General features: G+C 52.0%; 1 protein-coding gene and 1 pseudogene across 4 annotated transcripts; one reads left to right on the top strand and one right to left on the bottom strand.

The window, feature by feature from the left end:
* Positions 1–4,477: 4,477 nt before the first annotated feature.
* LOC137150564 (profilin-2 pseudogene) lies at positions 4,478–4,909 on the top strand (annotated as a pseudogene).
* A 1,120-nt stretch (positions 4,910–6,029) lies between these two features.
* POLR3D (RNA polymerase III subunit D) lies at positions 6,030–19,513 on the bottom strand. 4 transcript variants are annotated; one of them, XM_067544468.1, is made up of 9 exons: positions 19,423–19,513; positions 15,763–15,940; positions 14,330–14,373; positions 13,888–14,039; positions 12,655–12,779; positions 11,725–11,902; positions 10,526–10,797; positions 9,553–9,705; positions 6,030–8,532 (listed from the first exon to the last, which is right to left on the bottom strand). In XM_067544468.1, exons 2-9 carry the CDS (start codon positions 15,925–15,927, stop codon positions 8,410–8,412), a joined length of 1,212 nt encoding a protein of 403 aa, XP_067400569.1. In that variant the 5' UTR covers positions 15,928–15,940; positions 19,423–19,513; the 3' UTR covers positions 6,030–8,409. The 4 variants fall into 4 exon arrangements, with proteins under 4 accessions (XP_067400569.1, XP_067400562.1, XP_067400555.1 ...); XM_067544461.1 differs by lacking the exon at positions 19,423–19,513 and adding an exon at positions 16,725–16,756; XM_067544454.1 differs by lacking the exon at positions 19,423–19,513 and adding an exon at positions 16,718–16,751.
* Between the last annotated feature and the right edge of the window lie 427 nt (positions 19,514–19,940).

The following is a 19,940-nucleotide window of genomic DNA, read 5'->3' on the forward strand; positions in this document are numbered from 1 at the left end:
CCTCAGCACTTCCCGCGCCTCGCACGATTCACCTCAGACCTTCCCCCCTCCGCCCATCCCCGTCCCCGCTGGTCTTCGCGCAGCTGCTTCCTCCGGGCAGGTTCCTCAGCGCCTCGAGCCACGCCGGCATTTCCCGCCCGAACTGGATCCGTTCTTCGCGCCTTGGCCCGCTGGCGCCGCCCCGCCCGCCCCGCGCGTTACCTCAGCGCTTCGCGCCGCAAGCCCGGCCCTTCCCGCCGCTCGTTCCCCCGCTCCGGGTTCGCCCCAGCCTCGCCCCTTCCCGCCCTCCGCGCCTCCCGCCTCAGAGGTACCCGCCCGCCTCGCACTTTCCGCCGCCTCGGAGCTTTCCGCCAGAGGCAGAGCCCGGCCGCCTCCCGCCGTCCCACCGGGCGCTGCAGCCCGGCCTCTGCCCCTGCCGCCGCCTCCCCGCCCGGCCTCCCGCGCCTCTCCCCGCTTCCCACCCGCCGTTCTCGGGGCGCCTCCCCGCCGCAGCCCGCGCCGCCACGCGGAAGCCCGGTCCGAGCCCCCGCCCAGCCTCTCCGGCGCTTGTTCCCTCCGGCCCAACCTGTCCGGTGCTGCGGGGCGGCTCCCGTGCGCTTCTGCCGGCTGCGGGCGGCTCCTGGTGCCGGGGCGGCTCCTCTCCCCGTTGGGATCCCCCTTCTCTGAGGGCTGCCCTCGAGCGGCGTCGGCGCCTCGAAGATCCGAAGTCTGGAGTCGGCGCCTGGGCACGTGCTGCCTCGTGCCGCCTCAGCGCGTCTCTCAGCCCCGCCCCCGGCTCGTGCCGCCTCAGCGCGTCTCTCAGCCCCGCCCCCGGCTCGTGCCACCTCCTCTCGTCTCTCAGCCCCGCCCCCGCCCTGGGCTCGAGCTGACTCCGCCTCCCCCCCCCCACCCCGAGTCGATTCCCCCCCGCTCTGAGCCCCCTCCTCACCCCACGCGCTCCCTCCAGCAGCAGGGCTAGCCCAGCTGAGAGTCATGGCTGTGTTAGCCAGAGGGACCCAACCGCCCCGGGAAGGGTCAGCCCCTTACAGGGGCCGCATCGAAGGGCTACTTCTCTCCCCGCCTGGATGAGGGGTCAGCACCCACGCCTGGGGGTGAGAAGGGTCCGGTTGGCATGCCAGCACAGGCACTAGCCTTGCCCCCCTTTTGCCGTTTGAACAGCTGAGCGATGCTGTGAACTGGAAGGAGCTAGTGGAGAAGAGCGCTGGCTACGGCAGCTGTGCAGGAATGCCACACTATCGCCTGCACGCCTACTTCCGCAAGGAGCCACTCACCCACCTGCTGCAGGATGGGGGGACTTGACCAAGGACAGGTAGGGCTCCACTTGCTGCCTCCACTTCTCCCTTCTGCACCAGAGCCCCCCACTTGCCTACATCACAGCACAGGTGACCCCTTCGTAGCTTTCCTGGCAAGCCAAGCCTGTCTCTCCTTTGCAGGATGGGGCTGAGCTTTCTCCCAGAGCCAGTACTCTCTCTCATCCAATTCAGTGCTTAGGCACGGACCACATCACTTCCATCCCCCAGGGGACAGGCTGCTGCCTCCTGTTATGTGTCAGAGACCTAGGCAAACCCCTTGGCCCAGGATTAGAGGCTGCAGGCAGTGAATGATGGCAGGTATCTGCCCAGACTGCAACAAGGTGAACAGGGCAATTGCTACATTTGATCAAATCCCAGCCACCAACAACTCCAGCCTTGTCGCTATGACAGCAGCCAGCTGCTTCAGCAGAAAGTGCAGGACAGGCTGAGATGGCACTTCTAGGATAACCCGGCCCAAGGGAAAGTTTCTTCCTAATCCCCACACCCTATAGCTACAGCATGATCAAAGTCTAGGGGAGGGGTCACTGCAGATACACCAAGACACTGAGGAAATAGGACATACATGGGCAGGAGTGGAAGAGGCAGTAAAAAGCAGCCTGAAGCTTAGTCCTATCAACCCAAAGGGCAGGCCCTGATGCATGTGATTTTGCCACAGGGCGGTAGGGAGGAGGAGAGGCTGTGACAACTCAGCCAGCTGGACCTGATGTTTGCCTGGGAGAAGATGGAGTCTAATAGGGCAATGGCATCTGCCCCAGTGCTGAAGGAGCTAATACTGGATTCATCTGCTGGCCAGCCCAGTTTGCCTATGCCCTGGAGGAAGGGGGGTGGTGGTTAGAGAACATCACTCACGGAGGTGGTTTGGGAGGCCCTGCTCCCGCTAGACTGGAAGAAGGAAGATGGTCTGGAGGAACACAGCAGGCTGCAGCCGCTTGTCTTAGTTCTGTCCAACTGGGAACGCTGCCCTGAGCCGTGGTGAATGGGTGGGGAGGTACAAACGTGAGAGAGGGGAGGAATGGCATCTAAGCTAACAAAAATAAAACAAAACAAAGGCAAAATGAGTAAATGAAAGGAGGAAATTTATTTCGTCATCTGAGATAGGGTCCAGTTATATGAGAAGGCAGTTTCATTGTTTCAGAAGAGGGGGTACAGCAGAGCAGCTGTTAGCGGTCGTGCTGCGAGGTAGGTCAAGTTCCAGTTGGCATATACTTATTGTTGGAGTGATGAGACCCCATCTATGCCTGCAGTGGGAGCTGGTGCCTCCCCATCCTGCCATTGGAGAGACCCCATCTGAACACAGCTAATGAGACCCTGCCTCTATGGCTGTTGTACTCTTCCCCTGCCAGGAGGCACTTGCCTACAGCTCCTAGGACAGGGCACTGGTCCTTCTGTAATGGGCTTTTCCCACTCTCAGCTCTGTGCTGCCTGGCAGAAAGCCAAGGCTAAGAGAGAAACTCCCCTCTGTGGGCATGGAAATATTTCACACCCTCTCTATAGCTGGCCGCCAGCCTCATGGCCAAGCAAAGGTCACAGCAGCATGCATGCTGCTTGTGCAGGGGGCCAGGGCTTTTTTGCAGTAATGGCATGCTCCGTCAGCTGGAAGAGTCAACATTTCCCCATTGCTAATAAATCACCCGCCAGCAGGGTATAGGCCTGCAGGCGGCAGGGAAAAAAGGGCAATACCAAGCTCTTCCCTCAGTCCTGCTTTTCCCCTACTTGCAGTCCAGCCTTTTGCTGGGAGAAGCTTCCTCAGCCTCAGGGGTGAGCAATAGACTCAGGGGTGATTCCTGCCACCTCCATCCTCTGGTGCAATCAGTTGAGAAAGTGACCCCAGCTTCTTACACCAGAGGGCACATTTGCCATTAGCTAAGTTTGAGCCAAACAATGCTTCAGCTACTGTCTGAAAAGCCCAGTCCCTGCTGTCTTAATTCCGTTAGCTGTTTCACTCCACCTTTACAACGTCAATTGGTACTAACACCCAGGGAAACTCAGGGCAGCTTGTTAGGACAGCAGACACATACTAAATGAAGATCAACTCTCTGTAGCTTGAAAACTTGTTTCTTACTTACAGAAGTTGGTCCAATAAAAGAGACAAGGTGGGTGAGGTACTATGTAATAAATGAGGGATTTGCTCACAGCCCCCTCCAGCCTCTATTTTCATCTGTCAACTCTTGAGCGTGTCTCCTCCTCCTCTTGCAAAACAATTCCATGCCCTCTCCTTCCCCTGGCTGCTGCAGTGCGCCAAAACCCAGCTTCCCCAGCCAAAGAGCACTGGCAGTGAATAGAGTTGCTCCCCCAGGCCAGCGTCTCTGAACAGATGAAAGTGATGCAGGTGGGATAGAACAGTAGTGCCCAAACTGATGAGTATGCAAGTCAGCTGGGATCAAGGAAGCCCTGCATCCTAGGCTGCAGTAGGACATTTTTCCACATGGTGGGAGGGTTGGTGATCTCTGGGACAGTCTTCCTTGCAAAGTAAACCCAGAATGAAAAAGCTGCTCTAGAAGCACTGGCTCTGGAGGAGTTGTGCACACTGGAGCTAGAGCAAGGAATAGCATGAGCACACTGGTGGAGGAGGACCTGACAGCTACCCCAGTACATGTTCTCCCAAGAAGAGTGAAGGGGAAAATGAACATTATGGGGAGTCCAGAACACAGAGCTGAGGACGAGTCAGCTTGCCAGACCCATCAGTTAAGATGCACTGTGACATCACAGAGAGAAACGATCTCATTGTCGTCATAGCACTGGCTGGTTTCCCGGATTGAGATCAGAAGCTATGAAGGGCAGCTAAGCCTTCACACCCAGGATCCAGGTGCTTGGGGTGTCAGTGCAGGTTTCAGTGCAGTTGAGAAAAACAATGAAGGATCTCGGCATTTGGAAATTTGGCTTTGAAGCATCCTTGTTTTGTAAGCACCAGATATTTACACTGATTGGGAGGAAGCACATCATGTCAAAGTTGTGAGAGCCTCCCCCTCTGCTCGGTCTGAAATAAGCCATTAATTCATGGAAAGGCAGTGATGGACTAATTGTATGCCTTGCAGGGCCTGCCCTTCTGAGACCAAGGTTAAAACAAAGGATCTCCTTACCAGAAAACTTGAGAGACCTTCCTTTCCACCTTTCTGCATCAGCAAGGTGGGCATAGCTGCACAGATCGCTCCACAGATCACAGGATGTCGGGCTGGCAGGAGTACATCAGCAGCTTGATGAGAGACGGGCTGTGCTGTGATGCAGCAGTGATCTCCATGGCTCACCAGCAGCTCCTGGCTGCCCACCCAGGAGGGATTCTGGCAAACTTGACTCAGCTGGAGATCCAAGCACTCCTGAGCAGGAATAGAGACACCCTTCTCACCAAGGGAGCCACACTGGGTGGGCTCAGATGTCTGGTGATCCGGGACAATCTCTTCACAGACACCCACAATTACACCATGGATCTTCGGACCAAACAGCAAGACAACAGGGAAACCTGCACCCATGCTGTTACAGTCGCCCTGGCCAGCCCAGTGTGTCTCATCCTTGTAGGCCAGAAGGGGATCCAGGGGGGGATGCTGAACCTGAAGGCTTTTGAGATGGCATGTTACATCAAGAACACAATGCATCAATAAAGACAAACCCTGAGTGACCTCCTTCACCTGGCCGTGAGTTCCTCTTTTCTCCTATATCTGCAGAACAGGAGCCCTTCCAGCTGCTCCACGCTTCCCCACTCAGATACGGAGCTGCCTTTAGAACACTCTGTAGACTAACTGCTTTCCTTCTGGGCATCCAGGCTAGATGTGGTAGCATCCTACGGTAGTTAAGTCCCACTGGAGACTCAATGGAACGATTTGATCTATGGGGCAGCTTTACAGGTGCATTTTGCCAAACCTCCCACACGCAAGGCAGCAGCCAATTGGCTAATAGAAAGGGGAGGGGGCACATTCAGCACACTAAAGATATCCTGAGAGCTGGACAACTGTCCAACAATAGGGCTTGCTTACGTCTTCAGCTCAGTCAGAAAGGCACATTCTTCCAGTGCCCTCGTAGCCAGGGACAATGTAATAGCTAGTAGCTGGTGGGCCTAGACTCTGATCTTTTGCCATGTAAGAGATACAAGCTGCAACAGTACAACTCTGCCAGCACAGTCCATGCCCAAAGTCTGAGGATTAAAAGCCTTTCTACAGAGATCCCCAACTAGACTTTCCTAATAAAGACATTCCCGCCCATTGTAGTTGCGTAAAGCAGTGGTTCTCAACAGCCGGTCCGTAGATCGGTGCCGATTCCTAAGATCTCTCTGACATGGTTTAGGAAGACAGCAAGCCGGTCCCTGGTATCAAAAAAGGTTGAGAAACACTGGTGACTGCCTTGACTGCACCGTGGGCTTGCATCTGAAGACAGCCATACTGTTAGAAGCAAGTCGGGCTTAGAAAGATGGGCATTTTCCACTCATTTGAGTCAAGGGAACATTAAACCCTAGAGCCTAACCCAAAAGGTTGGCCATTACACGGTCATTCATCCCAGCAGAAACATGTCCAATGGTCTTAGAAATTGCAGCCAGACATACCTGTAACACCTCACCTCCCATGGCATTCAGACCTAGTTTTCAGTGCCAATAAAGCTGATTATATCCGGATGAGTGAAATTTTGCTACTGCCTACTGAAGTGCAGAGAATAAGACGTTTTGTTACTGTCAGATAAAACCATGAGATCTCACAAGGTTTGTAACAGAATTGCGGTAGCACCAGGAGCAGCTGTTTTAACCAGATAATGCATATTTACTGAATGTCTCTCCTTGCCCCATACAGTATTATCGGTACACAGTATATGTTAAACATGAGTTAGGGACCAAGAAGACTAGGACACCAAGGCCACCCCGAGCAACAAGTTTGGAGAGCAAGGTGGAGGAGAAAAGAAAATGCCCAGATTCCATTGTCCTGGCTTGTGACAATACATCCAATCCCTCAGAGACAAAGGGCAGGGAAAAAGGAGCAAATAAGAGATTTCTGAGGAAAGATTAACTGCAACATTGCAGGGAGCTAGGAGGGCAGAAGGATAGGAACAGGTGGCCTCTAGGATGACAAGATTTGGAAAACTGGTGCATCAAGGAAGAACAGATTCCCAAATGCCAGGTGGAGGGGACAGCGAGTTTTAGGGAAAGCAGAGAGCACACAAGACACTAAGTACAGACAGTAAGCACTCTAGCCTGCTAGGAATAAGCTGTAGCCCACACACCTACACCACATGTGCACGTGGAAGCAGTTTTATTCCACTTTGATTTCCACACGCAACCCACACAGTGTTCTCGATAGAATCCAGCAGCTTTGCCACCACACTGCAGCTCTCCCATTGGCTCCATCAGGCACAGCCCACATGGACAAGCGGATGGGTCTTCCAAGAGCAATTGTCCCAGTGGGAAACCACTTCATTGGCACAAGTGGCTGGGGGAGGTAGACAACTATCTGTAGCCACTCACATAAACCAGGGAAGAGTTTGGGGTGTCCAAAATCTCAGTAGAAGAGGTGGAATTAGGTGGTTTACTCCAGAACCTAAGTGGTCATTAAACACAGGTGCTGTTGGGCACCCCGTTTCTCTACAGCCTCAATAATGCAATGAACGAACTGGGAAGTTGATACATCAACAGCCAGGAAGGGGGCAGGTGAGAGGGTTGAGGGGTGCCAAATGCAATTTGAACGGAGACCACATTTTAATATTAAACTTCTCCCGAAAGCAGGACTGGCAGCTGGTGAAGTTATTGGCACATTCTTCCATGGCTTCTAAGCTGAAAGGTGTGGGCTGGAAAATTTAAACAATGCACTTCGCACTTGGACAGCACTTTAGAAGTTCCAAGAGCTATCTGGACATTGGCAGAGAGGGCTCTCACCTGCACAGATAGGGGAGATTCACCCACAAAGCCACACCACACATTTACTGGGCACAGGGACTAACCCTTTAAAGGCATATTGACAAGGAGAGGCAGTGTGTCTCTTTGGGCAATCACTGGATGACGTGAAAGCAAGGCCCTGAAGGACTATCTACCCACTCTGGAAGAGCAGTAGTGTCTCAGGGTATGTCTATACAATTAAAAACCACAACTGACTCAGGCTCCCTGGGCTGTTTCACTGCTGTGTAGACGTCTGGGCTCAACTCAGAAGTCTACACTGCAATCGAACAGCCCCTTAGCCTGAGCCCAAGACAGCTGGCATGGGCCAGCCACGGTGTCTAACTGCAGTGTAGAGGCATAAAGGCTGTTACAGGTAAGGAGGCAGAATTTCAGCTGGGTGTTGACACAGGCAGATCAGCGAGCCCACAGGAATGGCTCCCTTTGTATCTGCCCAAAGGGAAACCACTGGGGAAAGTTTAACAGTCTCCAGGATGAGGCCCTAGGCTTGGCTTCCAGGCTTTTCCCAGCAGAGCTTGGGAGGGCGGCAGAGGCAGCTCATTCAACCACAGGGAGCAGAGGGAAGCAGCTTGTGTTGCTTTGTCGAGGCCCCCAGACCAGTCCTCCTTCAGCTCAATGGTGGTGGCTGAATGCAGGGACTCTGGCGATGCAAGGCAGGTGGACGTGGTAAGACACTACAGGCTCATACACACTCAGGAGTGGGGAAGGTACTCTCCCTCACTGGTACCAACCGTCCATGACATACCACACCTGTGCTTCACAGCTGAACCCCCCTTGTCTCAAGTCTAGAGCTGTAGTTTTTCTATACACACAGGGTGGGAACAGTTCATCTATAGACAGTATAAACCTATGTATACTTGTGCCAGCGGGGACCCGAGTGCATTTATCCCCTGTGATTATTGTGTACAGCTACAGCTGGCGGGAGGAGCCCTCCCAACTCCCCTCCCTCTGAGCACAGCCAGCAAAGACCACAGATGGGAGGCTTATAAGTGCAAGATGCCCAAAGGCAGTGTAGGGGCACAGAGGGCATTGCATGGCTGCAATGGGAAACCCTCCTCTGACATGCACCTGCCTCCTGTAGCCAGAACAGGACCTGAACTGGGATGGATGTTTCAAGTGGACGAGAGGAACAGCCCATCTATGGGGATTCCGAGTCGCTGCTGTTTGTCCCGAACCTCCAGAAAGGAGTGGAGAATCCCACAGAGAACGCCTCCCCTCCTTTCCTTTCTTCTATCGATGCTTGTGCTCCAGCAGGGACTCAAAGTCTGGGGAACACACCAGCTTGTGCTTCACGTGTCCCAGGATGATCATCTCTCCGGTCCTGCTGTCTCCAATGCCCACCGATACCAGCTCCTTTCAACAAGACAGAAGAAAGGATTAAAACAGCCAGATCCACTCTGTTTAGGGACCACCTGCCCATGAGTTACTAAAGAGAATGCACCTGCCTGGCTTGGGAAACAATCTTCATGACTACTCAAGAGAGCAACACTGTAGCTTAACTCCTTGGCCCTGATTCATTGGAGGAGTGAGGTCCCCTCCAACCAAGCATTGACGTCTAAAGTCTGAACACTGGAAGGGGAGGCTGTTTTCCCAAAACGGAGAGCTGAGCCCAGAAATTCATCTCCTAGCTGCCTTGGCTCTAGAATCCCCCATGCGCTAGTTATGGACACAGCCAGCAGGGGACTAGGGAAGGCCAAATCCTCACTCAACTATAGGCTCGCCTACCCCACCTTCTCCTAAAGCAAGTGAGCTGGGCTTCTCGCTCTAATCTCCCCCACTGCCAATGCTGGGATTTGGATGCTATAAGCCCTTGCATCTCAGGGCTCCTTCCTGACACCCAAGAAGTTAGCGGCAGCTCCTCTTCTCAGTGCTCCAAGTGCACAGCAATGGATGGCTCAGACGTGAGATTTAAATACAGAACCCTGCACCTCCAGCGGGCTGGTTCAAGTCAGGGCCAGGTGGAGAGTAGATGAAAGTGGCTGCTACCCCAGGGCTGCTGGATGGGCCCTGTGTGAAATGAGTTTTGGAGCCTCAGTCCAGTTCCTAGCAACTAGGGGTCTATAAGATGCTGTATAGATACCATGGAGATCAACATTGTGGATCATAAAAACGAGTACCACAACTAGTTCTCACGAGGCATCTCAGTTGGGAGGCCAAGGACAGAACAGACCCTGGAGAGGGGAAGCTCCTCTTAACCACAGAGGAGGGGGTCCCTCAATACCAGGCCAGGAATGAAAGACAGCAAGCATGTGTTTGGGAGGGGATGAAGCGTTCCCAGGGCTGCCAGCATGTCATCTTTCACCAGCACTGAATTCACCATAGATGCAAGGATGAGCCATTTCCCATGCACACTGGCTGCTGAGTGAGCTATACCTGCAGAAAGGAGCAGGAGGTCCCCATGGTCACGTCCAGAGTCACTTTGCCCAGAACTAGCTGCACCTTTCCCGATTTGCGGATCAGCAGCTTCCCGACCTGCCCTTCCGGCAGGTCCCCCAGGGTGCAGATGTTCTCAGCCTGCTTAGCCTCCTGTGGAGAAACGCATTCGGGGTTAGAGTGCAGCTCCTCTGCCCTGGTCACCCCAGTGCTCTTCTCCAGCCAAGACCTGGGATGCTCATGCTTTCCCTGGATCGACTCTCTCCAAAGAAAAGCAAAGAAACCTGAAAAAGGCTATGCCCCCACTTCCATGCAGTGAGGCTCAGGTGTGCCGTACCGTTGGAGACATGCTAATTGCCTTTCAGAATTTAGTGCAAGTTCCATCAGCATCTAAACAAAACAGCCTCCCTCAAACCAGAGCCTTCCTTCCATACCGAGGTTGCAAGCACATCTGCCACCTGGCTAAAGCTGCTAGGACGCCCAAGGCCAACAGGCTTGGGACGCTCACATAGCAGAGGTGGGAGTGGCCATGAGCCAACACATGGCCTGAGCTGCTTATAGGAACTGCACCGATGAAATCCTGGGTGCTTTCTGGGAGTGTCTGAAGGACCCAGTGAAGGGATTGGGGAGGATTGTTAAAGTTGCTTGCGTCCACCCATCCTCACCACAGTATATAGCAAACTTCCCAGAAATGCCAACACAGACCATCCCTTGTTGCATTGCTCCTTTCCCATTGCACATGCAAACCAGTGCCCCAGGAGGAGCTCTGTCTGACAGAGCTCAGCTCTTAGCTGGGTTTTATCTATGAGTTCTACTAATGGGCATCCAGAACCCACCTGATTCCCTAGTGCCTAGCTACAATATCCCCCATATAACAGTATGGGGGGCTCACAGCAAGCAGGCCCCCTGCTACACTGTCCTTCTCATTCTCGCACCAGGGAGCGGTCAACGAGGGTCCCACTTGACCTCATACCTGGCTCTTCTCCTGCTTCACCATCACCATCTGCCCCTCCTCATTCTGCACCTCTGTTTTGATAGGCTTGGTGTCCTGCGTGGGCGGCTGCCCAGGGAGCGTGTCCGGCAGCTGCAAGAAAAGCAGCTCCTCCTCCTTGGTCAGGCTCAGACTCTGCAGGAGCTCTGCCACAGAGATGTCCTGAGGGTAGCTGGGGGGTGCCTTCGGTTGAGATGGCTTGGTGACCACCAGGGGCTCCTTAAAGTCCTCATCATCCCGGGGCTCCTCTTTCACTAAGAGCAGAGACAAAACCACAGAGCTCACTGGGGAGGAGACAAGGGTGCAGGCTACCTATGCAGGGTTTTCCCCACTCCTTCACGAGCGTCCTGTTAGACAAACAGCCACATTCCCATGAACTGGGAGTGTCCACTTCACCCCCAGGGGGGCTCTAGCCACAGGCAGTGAATTGTGTTCCCTTGCAGCAGAATACCAGGGGCACAGACAGAAAACTGGCCTCTGATGCATTTATTTAATCTGTCATCCCCAATCCTGCAAGGTGTTAAGCCCCTTCAATTCCCAGTGGAGTCAGTGGAAATTGAAGCTTTCAGCATCTGGCAGGATCTGATCCTTAGCCACCAGGAGGATAGGTAACACTGCACCCAGTTAATGTCTGGGCTATACACGGAGCCTCTTGAATAAACCCTTGATCTTGGGTGGTTTCTCATCTCTGAAGAGCTGGAGGCAAGAACCATCCTGGTCAGAGCAAGCAGACTTGGACAGCATGGTACCTCTTGTGCTGCTGTGGACGGTCCAACACACTAAGAGGTCACATCCCCATGTGGTTTCCCTCCACCCCATGCAACCTCTGTACCTTGCTCTTCTTGTGATCTGGGAGCCCCGGATGTGCCTCTGCTCCCCATTCACCAGGGTAGAGAGGCTGGAAGTAGATGGGCCAGACCAAATGTACGAGACTGCTAGGGAGGTCTCCCAGGGATACCTTTCAGTCAACAGCCAGTAAACTTAGCTTAATGCTTGGATTACACATAAAATACATAGTTACGATGCTTGGGAGTACACCGGCACAAAGCAGCTCCATGTTCCCCTACCCCAGACATTCAAGCTGCAAGGCTGTAGCTAGGGCCAGTGAGGTTAGCCCCAGAGGTGTCTCTCTGTAGAGAGACCAGCACCGAATCTGACCATGATGGGCTTGGATCTGGTACCTTTCACAAAAGGCAAATCCACTTCCATCATCTCTTCCTTGGTGCTGGTGCTGGAGGCCCAAGGCTTGACATCTTCTTGGTCATCGCCCTCCTCCTTGAACAGCCAGCCTGAGTGGGCCAGGGGCAGCTGAACTGGCTTGTTCCGGATGTCATTCCTCAAGTGTGGGTCATCAAGGAACTGAAAGAGGAAAGCAGGAGAAGGAGAAGAGTCAGACTGCACAATATCCCTCAGTGCCGGAGACAGGAGAGCTATGCCAGGCAGGATTTATCAGGGCCACCAGACAGAGAGAGGACCAATACTTCAGATAAGGCACAGTACGCTCCCAATGCGGGTAGGCACTATCCCCACCTCCCAGACAGGGAAACTGAGGTACAGAGGAGAAGTGAGTGATCACTGATATAGTGAGTCAACAGCAGAGCTAAGGATAGAACCCAGGAATCCTGCCTGCCCGTCCTGAATACCAACCACATCCAGATACAGATGACACAGAGTCATAGGATTACATTAAGACTACTTGGTCTGATCTGCGTACATGCCAACAACACAGGAGTCAGTGAGAGCTGTCTGTGGCTGCTGCAGGAACGGGCGACTTGAGTATCCTCTCCTCTCCACGAGGCAGCGAAGTCAGTAGAGTAACCTGCGGGGAGCCTGAAGTTCCTGCTGCTGGGTGCAGAAACTGACCCTTGGAGAGCAACAGGGACGCCCTCTCTGGGGAAACAGCCACTAGGCGGCTTGCTGGCGTGGCTGGAACTGGGGACTCCCAGACTACTGAACGTCAGGGAACTAAAAGCCCTGAACTCCCTTCCCTTCCTCCTCCCCCCCACCCCGCAGCAGAACAATCCTGGAGTAGGTTCTTCCATTCCAGCAGGTTGGAGAACTACAGCCCTGCATCCCAGATGGTGCTGCCCACTCCTCCAAGCCTTGCTTACATCATCCTTTTCCAGCATTCGCAGGATCTGTTTGGTCTCCTCGTCCGTCTCCCTCTTCTCTTTCTTTATGTTGATGATGTGGGAAGGTCCGAAGTCTGACATGTCCACAGTCTTATCCCAGGTGCCTGTGTGGAAGAGAAGGAGAGCACAGGAATGAAAGTTTGGAACGGGGATAATCCCTTTGTTGAACACTGTACTTCCATCCTCTTTTCCTTGGAGTGAATTAAGTGGCTCTGGATTCAGAGCCCTGCAGACTGGGATCCCCTTGTTCAACTAGCATAGAACAGCACAGGCAGAGCAAGCTTCTCCACAACACTAGTCTACCAATGTGCCTCCACCCTGACCTAGAGGAACTGCACCTCCGGGGAGAAAGAGTATTTTAGGCTAGTCTACTCTACAACAGTTAGCTCAATTACTACAGGAGTTCACCTAGCTTGAGTGAGCGTGGTCACATTGAAAAACACTCAGATTAGACAGAGTGATTGCATTCAGCACCATGACTGCATCAGCTGATGAGTTGTTGTAACTCAGGCTGCTACATCCCCACTGCATTAGCAGCATCTCAGCATCAATCCACACCCTCCTAACAGCTCAGCTAGCTGGCTCGACGTTAAAGCACCACTTATCTTGAGCTAGATGTGTGGATGCACATGGGAGACAGGACAGGGACAACACTCATGTTACAGCTTGAACTCACACTGCTGTGAAGACAAGGCCTCACTCTCCAACCAGGGAAGATTCTCCAGTCTTGACTTCCCTGAGTGCCAGCGACTTGTGCAACATGGACATCTGTCCACTAGGAACTGCACTGAGACCACCATACAGTCAAGTTGAACAGCAGTGACTTTCATGGGCTGGACTGAAACCGGTAACCTTGTGGTGAAGAGCTCTCTTTCCCCAGCGTGGATCACTGAGCCAATCCAAACCTCACATTTCAAACCTTTGCATAAAGGCGGTGCCAGTGTAAACAAACCATCTACCCATGGACAGTACCTTCCATCCCCAAGTGCTTTAACAATCTTGACACAAAGATACACACAAGACGAACACTGGGATCATTGAAGTTGCCACTGAAATGCAGCCATTTCTCCCCATCACTGGCCTTAGCTGTGAATCATCTCCAAGGAGGAGTAGCAAAGCAGATGAGAGACTGTGGGAAAAACTGGCTTCTGTGATACCTTCCAGTCCCCACCCCCATAAGTGCTGTTCACACTGCACTGCTACTAACAGTACCTTTCTTCTTCATCATTTCCGCTGGGCCTTGCTCGAAGATGGAGTGGGACTGAATGACCTCCGGCCTCCCTCTGCCTCGCCCGTGGCCATCTCGCTGCCGATCCCGATCTCTCTCTTTCTTCTCCTTCTTGATGGAGATATCCTCTTTTGGCCTGGAGGAAAAGGTTTGATGGGGGTAATATTGTTTATTGCAAGCTTAAAATGCCCCTGCTAAACCCTAACGCAGATGAAATGATCCACTCTCACATCTTATAATGTGAGTACGTACATACAGAAGATGCCAGAGTATTTTACAAACCGTCTATAGCGGTCACTGAAATGCAGCCACCTCTGCAGTGGAACGTGGAGGCTGTTTAATAGTGCACAGCAACCAGTACATATTAATTCTTGGTTTAGACTACCACATCCCACTCCACTGAGACAGTGTAAGGTGGTCACTTACTCTTCTTTGATCTTCCTGCTGATTATGTTGGGGGTGAAAGTTTTCTGCAAAACAAAAAATGATCAAGTCACTTCAGAAAGTGCCAAATATAAGCCACAGAAACCAAAGGGGAAACCAAACCCACCATCTGCTGCTGAGCTCTGAACATGGTGCTAGATCCCACAAGGTGCTGAGACCCCCTCAGGTCCCACTGATTTCAGTAGGCATTGAAGGGAGTCAGGCCCTGGACCCTTGATGTAAATCTTGCCTTCTGGAGGTGCTTTGCATCAGTCCCTTGTTTTATCAAGACCCAATAGGTTCTCCCCACCAGAGGTGCTGTTTACAAGTCATCTTATGCACAGGCTCCCGAACGTCTGCCTAGGCTCTGACTATTCCAGCATTTATGGATGAAAGATGCTTTACAACAGGAGTGAGGAAGCTGGCCCATAACCAGTCTGGCTGTAGTACAGACACAGCCAGTGCAGTGTGTCCTGTACAGCCCCCTGCCCCGTTGCCTCAACGGAAGGTGCAAGCCCCAGTTACACAAATTGCTCACGTGGCATCCAGAGTGGGCTAGCAGGCAGCCTTTGAAAGAAGAGGTCACAGAGGACATGGAAACATGCAAGGTCACATCCAGGCTGCCAGTTCAAAACACAACAACGCTGTTTATCTAAGGCTTGTTTTCCAAGTTCTCTTCAGACATTAACTGATTAACCCTCACATCCCAACCTATAAGGCAAGTAGATAAGTATTCCCCCATTTTCCAGATGGGGAAAAAGGAAACAGAAAGAGTGATGTGACCAAGGCCTCAGAAGTAGTCAGTGTCAGAGCAGGGAATAGAACAAGGAGTTATGACTGCAGAGACCCTTGCTCCAACAACTACACGACACAGGAACTGCCATATCAGATCACACCAGTGGGCAGTCTAGTGTGGTATTCTGTCTCCACCTTATCAGATGCTTCAAAGGAAAGTGTAAACCACCCCAATATGGACAACTTTCTTCTTAACCCAAGCAGTTAATGTTTAGCTTATGCCCCTTCTTCCAGCCGAGACAGGCAGAAAGGTACAAAAAAATAAGTTGACACTGAAATTATTGTAATAAAAATCTGGTCTCTAAGGTCTTTAATTTTAGGAGACATCTTTCCTTAAGACTCCAAAAAGGAGCCAAGAACAATTAGCAGCATCCCTCAAAAAAGTGTCACTGCAGAACCACTAAGCACATCCGCTGAGGGTGCTAACCCTTCGGGGCAGGGCCCATGGGTCCTTGATTCTCAGTACAGCATCAGTCATGGATACCCAAGGCCAGATCTGGCCCATGGTAAAGTCAGTGGTACTGAGCCTGGTGGGTGCAGGATCAGGTTCTATAATAATGATCAAATTTATTCTATTGGCCACTTATTTGGTTAAAGAAAGTCTGGAGGGCAGTCTTCTCTGTGCAATTGGGGACACTTGCCTTTTTTACTCCTCCAAGGGTGAGGTCTCGGGAACGGATGGAGGGGAGGCGCCCAGGGGTAATGGGGGTGGCAGGTCTCCTCCCGATCAGCCCTCGCGCCCCGGTGAGTCCAGGCCGATGGCTGCCTGGGTTTCCAGCATCGTTGCCTGAACTCCCCTCCGACATCCTTTCCCGTTACCTGGGGAGGAGAAACATCAGAGGGAACAACACAGCTGAAACTCCCAGCAACCCAAAGAGCTGACACTGGAAACCCATTTCCTGAGCCGGATGGAATGGAGGAAGTGCTACAGATATGCCAGCTCCCAAAAGGGGATCAGAAATAAAGCCCACATATCCAGCCCTCACTAGATCAGAGCTCAGACCCACCCTCCACCTGGAACCTTTGCTATACAGGGACTCAAATACCCCCTCATTCCTCTCACTACACAGGGGTTTTGGCCCTTTTGCTTCTTCCCAGATGCAGGGGCACAATTACCTCCAGAGTCCACGCCATAAGGGAACTCCCCCTCTCGACAGGGAGAGGCGACCCCCTTTCTTCAGACCCTTCACTGCAGGGGCTCCAGACCCCACCCAGCATAGAACTCAGACATCCCCGTCAAGGCTCCCCTCCATCTCCAGGCTCCCCCGCCCCCATAGGGGACTCAGACCCCAGCCTCCATCTCCCGGCACCCCCCCCCCCACAGGGACTCAGACCCCACCCCACCCCCCATCTCCCGGCACCCCCCCCCCCAACAGGGACTCAGACCCCCCCCCCCCACGCCCCATCTCCAAGCATCCCCCTGCCCCCCATAGGGGACTCAGACCTCCCCCATCTCCAAGCACCCCTCTGCCCCCCATAGGGGACTCAGACCCCGCCCCCCGTCTCCAGGCACATCCCCCCCAGTGGGCTCAGACTCTACCCCTGGACACGCCCTCTCCATAGGGGGCTCAATCCCCCCCCGACCCCAGCCCTTACTTGTTACCTAACCCGGCCTCCTCCAGCAGCAGCAGCCCCTGGCGGATTGACCTTTTAACTCTAGCCCGCATGCGTGCGGCGTGCGTCCGCCAGCCGCCATCTTGGTGAGGGGCAGACAAACCGGAAGGACGCCCGCCTCTGCCGCGGCGCCGCCATCTTTGTGAGGGGCGACCTCTGGCGTGGGATGGGGGGGTCGCCATCTTTGTGAGGGGCGTCCTCTGGCGTAGGCGGGGCCGCCATCTTTGTGAGGGGCGCCCACTGTCTTGGGGCAATGAGAGCTGCTAGTGAGCAAGGGAGGGAAACTGAGGCAGAGAGCTGCGACTTGCCTGGATGGCAAAGGAAATAAGTGGGCACATCAAGCACAGAACCCAGGAATCTGGATCCTCAGTCCCCCACTCACTCCCCGCCCACTCTTGGGATTGGCACCTATGTATGCCGACCCCACACCATCACCCTGCCAACGCCCTAGACCCCCCTGGCAGCTCCGTGCCATTGCTCAGAATTGTCCCAGGGACTGTCACTAGCACCAGTCCCTGGGCCGAGGGAGGGAAATGCTGCCAGCAGCTTCCCTCTGTTGCCAACGCTTGTGATTTTTATTGCAAGGCTTGCGATATTTACTGTTTTTCTTAAAAGCCCCAGCTCCTGGAGGACACTGATTACATGAGATTTCACTGATCTTTTTTAATTTAAAAGAAAAAAAAATCACATTTCTAGCTTTGGTTGTGGAGAAAATCTTAAGAATGTGACTCGAATGCATTTCAAAGGCTCCAAACACATTTTTAAAAAAAATCTCATGACTTTTAGGCCACTCTCATGATTTCCTCAGGGATTGTCTCGTGATTTTTGAATGCTTGGGGTTGGAAATACTTGCAGCTGCAATTTTGCACCCACACAGCTATACACGCAGACACTATTCGGCAGACACTCTTTACAGCGCTGTGATGTCTAATTACCTGATTTCCAGGAGGCAGCTATGTGTCAAAGTGTGGTACATCCAATTATTTGACCCCATAAAACTGGGTCTGCAGTTATTTGCTGGAGAAAAATCTGAAGCTGCTTTTCAAAATCAAACTCCAGCTCTCTAAAAAAAATAAAACTGTCCTTGGCTCCTGTCCATGGCTGCTGCCTGCTAGGAAACAGCCTCAGGTATCACTTCACTAGTGCTGAGTGAAAATAGAAAAATCTATAGTGTTTCTGGGTTTTAATTTAACACCTCTGCAGGAGGGGAAGGACATAGGCAATGAAAGTGGGATCTCTAGGCCTAAGGGAAAATCCTGCTAGCTGAAATTATTGCTATCAAATTCATTTTCACACAAAGATAAAGGTGTTTTTTGAAACCAGTTCCTCAGAAATAAAAGGCTTCTTCATTACATCCATTGTGCCATGAAACTGCAGTAATGGAGCATGTTAAACACTTGAGGGGAAGAGCCGTAAATTGAAGACGATGCTGCTGCAGTCATCCCGCGTGCACCTCCGTATGCCTTTGTCCTGTTTCCTGAAGTATACACACCATCCCTACGGCAATTCTGCTTGTACGGTCACCCCCCAATGTACTGTTATACCCATTAACTGGAGGGAAGGGAGAATTCATTTTGCCAAGATTTGCCATTTGAAAATCGTGTGTTCTAGATTTAGAACAGGACTTCTGAGGCTCGGCTTATTAGCTCTGCCCAAACACAAATTTTGGACTGTTATGTGATTTCCTTTGTTAAATTTTGTTTTGTAAGAGGCCTAGAAACCAGAATATCTATTGTCTGCATAGCACAGGCTTTCTTTTAATTAGAAACAGATGCATGGGTCAAACTCTGATTTCACTTTCCTTAGTGTAAATCTGGAGTAACTCCATTGAAACAAATAGAGAGATCCCATGTTGACACTGGTGTAAAGGAGATCAGCATTCGGCTCATCATTCTCAATAATAGTTCTCTTGGAAAATAAAGGTATAAATGGGACCAGTTCAATGGACTATGCTGATTTACATCAGCTGAGAATCCACCCACTGGTGCCTAGTTAGACAGACATTTTGCAAAACTCACAAAAATTTCACAAAGCCACACTTACAAAAAAACTTTCTAGAGATTGGACAAACCCTCAAGCCCCTCTAGATTCACCCTTTCCTAATTACCTGTAATTTTCATTATGCACTATAGGCAGGGAACAGAACACAGAGAGGAAATTTTAGTTTTGCTTGTTCAAAACAAGCTGATGATAGCCATGCCCAATTACAAACCATTCAGAACAGTCCCATCTGCTCCTCAGGTGAATTCTTCCCTGTACCACAGGCCAGTCTAAGGCCTATGAACCACTTTGGGCCCACTGAATACGAATTAATGGGTACATTTCACCATTCCAGAAGAGAGAGATCTAGGGTCAGCTTGGTTCAGGCCTGAGCTGTTTCCTACCTCTGTACTCCTACTCAGACATACACACACACACAGGCAAATCATAGCAGGCCAACACACATCACTAAATCCATGTGAGTTGTAAGTTTGTGCTACTTACATGCTGAGGGAACACAAGTTGTAGCAGGAAAAGCAAAAGGAGGATGTGAGATAAAGAGTGGAGGAAACTATAAGCTCTTTGGGTCAGAGATATCTTTTTGTTTTGCGTTTGTACAGCACCTAGCACAATGGGGTCCTGGTACATGGCTGGTCCTAGGCACTATAGTAAATAAATAATAATAATTAATAATGGGACCAATTTACCTTAACCCTCCACGTGCCCGCTTGCTGGCTGCTTTCCCTTCTATGTCAGTGGCATCCATTTCTCTCAAACGCTGCCTCCATTACACTGAAGTAAATATGAAGCAAGGACTTCAGTGGAGTTGCTCAGTTCAGTGTAACTGATAGAAGGATCTATCCCTAAACCTCTTCCTCCTCCTCTGTCTGGGAAAGGCTGGGAAAACTGATAGTGCCTCTGCCTCACCTGAAGGTCATTGGACTTGTGCTCTGTCAGGTCAAGGTAGGGATGGAGTTTCAGATGCAGATCAAGGACCCTCTGGTGAAAACACCCTGCCCCCAGCTCTTGGATGAACCCAGCTGATCTCAACTGCACAGGGATAACACAAGCAGAGAGATGGTGCCCAAGGTATCTAAGTGCCAAATCAATCCACATGCATAAGCAGCTGCATATGTATGCAAATACTCACACACATGGAGATTCACACAAGCAGGCTCACTGAGATGATCACTCTCCTGCACCCCTCACACCTGCTCTCTCCCTG

This window comes from Emydura macquarii, unplaced genomic scaffold (assembly GCF_026122565.2).
Source record: "Emydura macquarii macquarii isolate MOO-44397 ecotype Brisbane River unplaced genomic scaffold, CSIRO-AGI_Emac_v2 contig_170, whole genome shotgun sequence".
NCBI lineage: Eukaryota > Metazoa > Chordata > Testudines > Chelidae > Emydura > Emydura macquarii.

What these genes read in the sequence shown, in the direction of transcription:
- POLR3D (XM_067544468.1), bottom strand. Translation starts at nt 15,927, where the DNA reads ATGTCGGAGGGGAGTTCAGGCAACGATGCTGGAAACCCAGGCAGCCAT. An exon ending in GGATTTGCCTTTTGTGAAAG is followed by an intron (nt 10,798 to 11,724) that starts GTACCAGATCCA and finishes CTCTGCTCTTAG; the next exon opens with TGAAAGAGGAGCCCCGGGAT. An exon ending in TGAAGCAGGAGAAGAGCCAG is followed by an intron (nt 9,706 to 10,525) that starts GTATGAGGTCAA and finishes GTTTCTCCACAG; the next exon opens with GAGGCTAAGCAGGCTGAGAA.